The sequence below is a fragment of the Galeopterus variegatus genome, unplaced genomic scaffold (genome assembly GCF_000696425.1).
Source record: "Galeopterus variegatus unplaced genomic scaffold, G_variegatus-3.0.2 Scaffold10266, whole genome shotgun sequence".
Classification (NCBI taxonomy): Eukaryota; Metazoa; Chordata; class Mammalia; order Dermoptera; family Cynocephalidae; genus Galeopterus; species Galeopterus variegatus.
The window spans coordinates 49810-58090 of NW_007736377.1; the positions used below are offsets into that span (position 1 = coordinate 49810).

Consider the following 8281-nt stretch of genomic DNA (forward strand, 5'->3'; position numbering starts at 1 on the left):
TGTTTATTGCTGGTCCATATTCATATTTCTCCAGTTATTTCAAAACCCATCCTTTTCTGTTGCTTTATTAAAATAGGAATCTAATGCAGTACCTTGCATTGCATTTGGTTGTTATGGTTCCCGCCATAGATTGTTAGTCTATAGCAATTCAGTTTTTTATAACAGTGACTGACTGAAAAGATTGCCCCAATCTCTTCCAGCAATTCGAGTTCACTGACTGCGGCATCCACATCCCCTGGTGCTTGTTAGAAATGCAGATTCTCAGATGCCGCCCCAGATCTACCGAATGCAAGTCTGCATTACTCCTGTGCCTGTGGTGACTCATATGCACATTAAAGTTTAGGAAGCTCTGCTGTGGAGTCCCACCAGTGTGGAGCTTGCTTGTTCCTTGAGATCCTGCACTCCTGTAACTAGAAGTTTATTGGCAGCAATTTGGTTGCACTTAAGTTAAATATTTTTCTTTAAGATATACCATATTACATTCTTGTTGTTTTCACCAAAGTGCCAGGTTTCATGTGTTCATAAAATATAAAGTCCAAATTCTACATTATGAAATAGCCGTAAGAGCTGTCTTAACTTTATAATTACATGATAAAAACACATTGCTGAATATACTGTTCCCACTCAGAAAAATTCCATACTGGAAATGAAAGTTTTCTAGTATTTCCAGGTGGAAAGTGTCAGGTTTCTAAGTAAAATGTTTAATTGAGAGAGCATCCCATAGAATAAGGAGTGTAGATTTGACCTATGGAGAGTGATTGGGGAGGTGAGAGGGAACATGTGCTCTCTCTGGTATTTGTTTGACAGTGAGGTCTCTTCAGGGGACTTCCCTTCCCCCACAGATCACAGCCAAGGTCTTTGATCTGTACTTTCTGCCCCTTTCTGAGTGGCCCCAAACTCTTTGGTCTGTGAAAGAAAGCTGTGATATCTGTGCTGCAGGGTTGTTTTGAAAATTAATAGAACAATAATATAGGTAATATAGTAAAAGCACAGATGCACATATTTGTATACTAAATATTAAATGAAAAGTGCGTTCTCTGGACCTACATGGCATCATTTGAAATGCCTTGTAGCGCTTATCACTTTCTTCCTTGTGTTGGTTATTGTTTCAGTTTTTCAGAAGCAACTATTTGAACACCTACTCAAGGTTGCTGTGACAATACATTGACAGTAAACTGTGCTGTGCTTTGAATGATAGAAAATGGAGACAGACACATAGGTTGACCAGTAGCGACATCAAGTCTAGAGGGACAAGTGTCTTCCTCCCCACAAGAGAATCCTCATTCTTCATCCAGGTCCCCTTTCTGGATATTCTATCATTGTACAAGAGTCAGTTAGCTGATATCATGTATATCCATAACCGTGCTTATCAACTCCACTCTGGTACATGCTTTGTTAATTTTTCTGCAATGTTTCATATCTTCTTTCAATACCCCTATGAGAATATCCCACAGGAACCATTGAAAACACACCCCGAGCAGTGCTGAGTTTTCTTAAATTACTTTCTTTTTCACCCATTTCATTCAAGGCATCCTTTCCCTTCAGGTGCTCTGCCTCAAATTTCTGAGGATATATTCATGTCCTTACTTACCTCTATCATAAAATCACTACATTCTGCTGTTCCTATTTCCACATTACCTTTCATCTAGATCCTTCATTTAAGTCTTCACGTTCTCTTGTGTAGATTGCTCTGTGAGATGCCTAATTAAACTCCTGGTCCTGTCACTCCGTGTTCCTTCCTCACTGCTCTCTGTGCAATCCTTCATTCAAGATAGACGCTCATCATTGCTTTATGCAGAGCTTTTATTTATTACCTTTCTCTATCTATCATCATGTTCTTCTATCATCCATCATCTCTCTATTTTTGTGTTTATAAAGGGTATATGTAAACACCCCTTGATTAAGAACCTAACCTGAAAATTGGGAATTCGTTAGTAACCTACATAAACTACATAGTATCCCCACTTCAGTTCCCTTGAGTCTCTCCTCTCGTATATCCTCTCATCTTCAGTCCTTTGCTCCTCTTTCCCTTAATTTTGTTTTTAACAAACTCCTATTGTATGCATACATACATGAAATATGTGTAGTTTTGGTCATTTTAGTTGTTTATAACCTTATAGTAAGTGTATCAATAATGATTTTTTGTGATTTACATCTTTTAAACTTAATATTATGTTAATAAGATCAACCACAGTGTAGCATGTCTCTGTGGAACATTTAGAAAAAAAGGGGATAATCTACTGGCTTGAGTGACTAATCCCAATTACCAAGGACTTAATAGTCAAACAATGAATCGACATTTGAATAGTGATTTATGGACTTCAAAGCATGAGCTATTGTGATCCTTCAGCTTGTGAACTGTACTCTGCTAGTCAGTAGCATAGCTGGGGCAACGTCCCATTAGTCCTGTGCTGGTGCTCTGCCCAAAGGAGCAGAAATGTGTACAATTTGATACTCTCAATAAAATGTCTCAATCTCATCCATCTGTTATAAAACTTCTGAGAAGATAAATTTTCTGGCTGAAAAGATCACAGATGGTTTCTTGGATGGAATGACATTGGGGGTAGATTTGCAGGTGTCTATTGCAGTCACCCGTGTCTGTCCTCACATTGGTGAAGAGAAGATTCTCTTGCTGAAGACTTTCCGCAGGGCAGCCTTCATGTCCCGGTTTCTCAGAGTATAGATGAAAGGGTTTAACATCGGGGTCACTGCGATGTACATCACAGTTATCACTGCATCCTTTAGGCTATAAGTTGTGAGAGGGCGGAAATACATGCCCATGACTGTCCCGTAGTACAAAGAGACAACTGTGAGGTGGGAACCACAGGTGGAGAAGGCTTTGAACACACCCTTAGTGGATGGAACCCGTAAGACTGTGGAAAAGACCCGAACATAGGAGATAATGATGAACAGCAATGGCATGCAGAAAACACTAACCCCGAGGTACATCACCGTCACGTTAAAGTGGATGTCAGAACAGGACAGCTTGAGCAAAGAAGCAGGGTCACAGTAGAAGTTGGTCACTCCCTGGTTGCCACAAAAGGACAGACTAGCTGTGAGGAGAGTTTGGGGGAGGGCATTAGCATTTCCAATCACCCACGACCCAACAACTAGTAGAACACAGGACTTTGGACTCACGACTGTTGTGTAGTGAAGTGGGCGGCTGATGGCCACAGCACGATCATATGCCATCACAGCCAAGATATAGCTGTCTGTGTTACCGAGGGCAAGAATGAAATACATCTGTGTTAGGCATCCCCCAAAGGAGATGGCCTTGTTACCCAAGAGTTGGTTAGCCAGCATCTTAGGGATGGTTACAGATGAGAAGATGACGTCCACCAAGGAGAGGTTGGCAAGGAAAAAATACATGGGATTGTGAAGGCGAGCATCAGAATGAATGGCCAAGATGATGAGCAGGTTTCCAATCAATGTGATGGGGTAAATGAACAGGAGGAGGATGAAGAAGTAATATTCTTGTTCCTGCTGACCAGTTATTCCCAGGAGGATGAAATCCAAGGCAGATGACTGGTTTTCTACCATCATGGCGTCTTCAGCATGAAGGTGAGAAGAATTCAGAATTATTAGTGCAGTCCCTATTCGCAATTATCATCTTCATCCATCCCTTTTGACTGAAGTGATGAGCTGTGTTCAGCATGAAGGTGAGAAGAATTCAGAATTATTAGTGCAGTCCCTATTCGCAATTATCATCTTCATCCATCCCTTTTGACTGAAGTGATGAGCTGTGTTCAGCATGAAGGTGAGAAGAATTCAGAATTATTAGTGCAGTCCCTATTCGCAATTATCATCTTCATCCATCCCTTTTGACTGAAGTGATGAGCTGTGTTCAGCATGAAGGTGAGAAGAATTCAGAATTATTAGTGCAGTCCCTATTCGCAATTATCATCTTCATCCATCCCTTTTGACTGAAGTGATGAGCTGTGTTCAGCATGAAGGTGAGAAGAATTCAGAATTATTAGTGCAGTCCCTATTCGCAATTATCATCTTCATCCATCCCTTTTGACTGAAGTGATGAGCTGTGTTCAGCATGAAGGTGAGAAGAATTCAGAATTATTAGTGCAGTCCCTATTCGCAATTATCATCTTCATCCATCCCTTTTGACTGAAGTGATGAGCTGTGTCTATATCTGGATTTACAAAGTCCAGACATAGCCAATACATGGGGAGGGGGGCGTGCTCGGGGAAAATCCCTTGGTTGTTGGTGAAACTAGATGACAGTTAGACCTGAACACTAATATCCGAGAAGTGAGCAATCTGTGAATCAGGGTGCCCATCCACTCCGACCCCAGCACCACCACTCAGACACCTAGGATTTAATCATTTGGCGCATAATTAAAATTTATATTCTATGTCTTTGATACTTTCTTAGCTTTCGCAGAAAAATTATAAGTACATGAAAATATAGTTTGTTCATCTACGTATTTAATAAAAAACAGTCTCTGCTCTCAAGGACCTTACAACTTCATGGAGACGCCAGAGTCACACACTAATTGAATAACAGATGATAAGAAATGGAGCCTATTTTGTAGTATTTGAAATAACACTCCAGAGAAAAAAATGTACGAATACAATAGCACCCTGTGGAATTAGAAATTAATCAAACCCTCACTGAGCCCAGAGCCCAGGAAGCAACAGGTGTCTACATTGCCATCAGAAGCTTATGAACCCTGATGAACAACAGGGTTAGAACCCGGCAAACATGCTCAGTGGATTTTCACTCCAGGTGACCCATTTTCAATGTAGACTTTCACCATCTCCTCTATAGATTTTATTTCTTTTAAACTCTTAAATATATGTAATAATAATTGCTTTTTTTCTATCATCTCTCACTTTTATTCCTTACTTCTTTGGTGTCAGCTAACTCCTTAGTGGCTCCAACTCTTGCTTCATACACTCTCAGGTCTATGTCTATAGATTTAATCTCTTTCCTCATAATTCTATGTCCAGTCATCTTGCCACCATGCTGGACCAATCCCCATATTCTACACATCCAACCAAGTAGATTGCAAAGTTTTTGGAGGTGGAAAACCATTTCTTGTCTATTCTTATTTCCTCCAAAGAGAATATTGAGGAATATTGTTTGTTGTTTGAACCAATATGTTTGCATTCAATATTATTTGAATTGACTGTATTTTCGTTTTCCAAATTATCTTTATGAGTTCCTCACATGTGGGATGTTCACAGGCATCCAGTTTATCCCTCACTTCTACATGTACTCTTGCTGATTGTCATTGAAATAATTCTTAGATAAATGTATATTTCTACTTATTCTTTCAGTACTATGGCTTAGACTATTATTATTTTTCGCTTGAAATACTGTAATAGTCCCTTGACTCTTTCACTACAGGTTTTCTCCATTTTGATCAATCTTGCACTCTCAGGCCTATTAACTGGGGCAGAACCTACTACCAGGTAATGCAGATCCATGTAATTCTCTTCTTTCTGGACATTCCCTTAGACGACCTGCAATGAGATATGGTTTGTGACTGAATTTTACTCTATCCAGTTGTGTGTTCCAGGTCTAGCCTTCCCTCACATAATCTTTTTCCTTTTGCCAGCTTGATGTAATTGACAAGGAAGCTGAATGGGACGGTGAAGTCACACAGTGCAATGAGTCTTGTCCCTATTACTCCAAATGCAGGAGATGCACCCCCAAGATGGCCCACTGGGACTGATATGTAGGAGACAGATAAACATTTGTTTTGTCTAAACAAGTACACTTTGGGATCTATTTGTTACTGTGGTCTAGGATATTTTAAGTAATTCTCTAATTTTTATTGGGAGAACTCTACTCAATTATTAGTTAAATCTACATTTTATTCAGTCACCGATTATCATTATCTACAACGTGAATTATACATTATAGATCGGAATTGTATGCTAGACACAGGGAATGTCACTACAATTATCTTTTTCCCAAATATGATATACTTTTTCATATTTGCATTAAAGGAATTTGGTTTTCTTTCTTAAAATTCCTTTCTCATTGTCACATAGAATTGTAATATCTCAGGGTTCAGAGTGTTCCATGAAGTGGAACTTGTAGAGACTGTGGTTAGCTCATTTGGTATAGAGGTGTACAATTTCAAAGGAGGATTCTTGGCAATATGGCAGGCTAAGCTGATGTTGAAAAGTCTCATCCTTATTAAAACACAGAAATTCTAGGTATGTTATAAATGTAACATTAAAAAATATGTATACAGAAGCCTATAAGAAAAAATGGGAATACCATTAATGGAGACACAGTATGGTAAAAATGTCAATCCTCCAATTAATTTATAAATTCATTGTGATCCATATCAAAATGTCATAGATTCCTTTTAAACATGGACCTTACTAACCGAATTCAAAAATTCATGTGGATGAGTAAAGAGCTATGAAAACCAAAGATAATATGAGGAAGAAGAGTAAAAGGACAGAATTTGCTCTGTCATGTATGAAAAAAATTTACTCTGTTAATGCAGATAATGGGGTTGTTCTGGCATACGGACATTATAAATGGATCTATGTAACATACAAGAGAGCTTAGAAAGAGATCAAGCATTTTATCCTAATTTGGTATATAATATGGGTTGGTGCAGAAATGGGCAGGGAACCTGCAGAACAACCAGGAGGGAAATGTGCCCATCTGTGCCCCGGCAGGCCCGCTGATTTCAGATTTTCTGCAGACCTTGAATGGCCCTGTACATATGCTTCAGCCTCTCTAAGCTGTGGTCTGAGAACCCTTATTCCTGCCGAGGGAACTGCCAGGAGACTTGCCTGTCTGTTCCCTCAGAGACAGGTGTGAGACATCAGTGTCAACAGTGGGCTTTGAAGCAACCGTATGACTCAGTTCCAGCCCTGTGGTCCAGGGTCAGTGTGTGAAGCAACCCTGTGACTCAGTTCAGCTGTGGTTCAGGGCCAGTGCTGCCTGCCAAGGGGCCCACCTGGTGGCCTAGTAGGAGCCCTCCTGTGGACCTGAAGAAAGTTACAACCATCTGTGCACCTGGTGACAGACTCACTGTCTGTCGACCCTCTTCCCTGTACCAGCCCTATTGATCAAGATCTGGGAGGCAGCGCGGCACACCCAGGTACCAGAGTTGATGCACATCCACTTAAGCCCATTGTCACGGGCTCTGCCATTGTGAACCTGACTGTGGATCAACAATCAACAGCAGCCACATGAACCAGCTTCTACCCTACCCAACCACAACCTCAGAGGCAATCTCATCATCCCAAAGACCCAAGAGAAGAAGGCATTTATCTGCCAAACCCAGTCTGTAAAGACTGGAAGTGTTGTTTACTATTATAAAAATGTCAAAAGATAACAAGCGTTAGCAAGATACAGAAGAAGCGGACTCTTGTATATTGTTGGTGGGAACATGTATTGGGAGAACCATTAAGAAAAACATTATTGAGGTTTCTGAAAAAAATGAAAATAGAAGTACTCTATGATACAGCAATCCCAATTCTGACTATGTTATAAAGGAAATAAAATCAGAATCTCAAAGAGATAATCTGCATCCTCAGGTTTGCTGCAGTATTATTCTGAATGGCCAAGATATGAAATCAACGTAAGCGTCTCGATGGATAAATGGATACAGAAAATGTGGAATATGTACACGATAGAATGTCATTCAGCCATAAAAGAAAGAAATCCTGCCATTTGTGACATGAATAAACCTAGAGTATATAATCCTACGTGAACTACGCCAACACAGAGGGACAAATACTGTTATGATCTCACTTATACATATTATCTAAAACAGTGCAACTCATAGAAGCAGGGAGTAGAATGGTGGTTGCCAGGGGCTGGAGAGTGGGGAAAAGAGGAGATGCTGGTCAAAGGCTACAAACTTTCAGTTATAATATGAATGACTTCTGGGGATGTAATGTACAGCATGGTGTCTATATTTAACAATACTGTATTGTTCACTTGATATTTTATAAGAGAGCATATTTCAAGTGTTTTCACCACAAACACACACACACACAAATGGTAGCTATGGGTGGTAATGGATATGTTTGTTAGTCTTTATACAATATATACGTGTACCCCATCATTACATGGTACACATTGAATATGTGTAATTTTTATTTGTCGATTATATATTTTATAATAAATAATAAAATATTCCCATTAAAAAGAAATGTGCAGAGGACCATTGGGCTGAGCATCTAGTAAAGAGTGATTTGATAATTGGACACCCCACCCACTTTTTAAAAAATAGAGAAAAATAATTCCTAAAGGATTAATTGTTAAAAGCAAAACCTCACACACTTTA

General features: G+C 39.6%; 1 protein-coding gene across 1 annotated transcript; it reads right to left on the bottom strand.

The window, feature by feature from the left end:
- Window positions 1-2604: 2604 nt before the first annotated feature.
- Window positions 2605-3543, bottom strand: LOC103609897 (olfactory receptor 1A1-like). Its single transcript, XM_008594160.1, has one exon. The coding sequence runs from the start codon at window positions 3541-3543 to the stop codon at window positions 2605-2607; it is 939 nt and encodes a 312-aa protein (XP_008592382.1).
- Window positions 3544-8281: the final 4738 nt, after the last annotated feature.

Excerpts from the sequence above, each read along its gene's own strand:
- LOC103609897 (XM_008594160.1), bottom strand. The coding sequence starts at position 3,543 with ATGATGGTAGAAAACCAGTCATCTGCCTTGGATTTCATCCTCCTGGGA.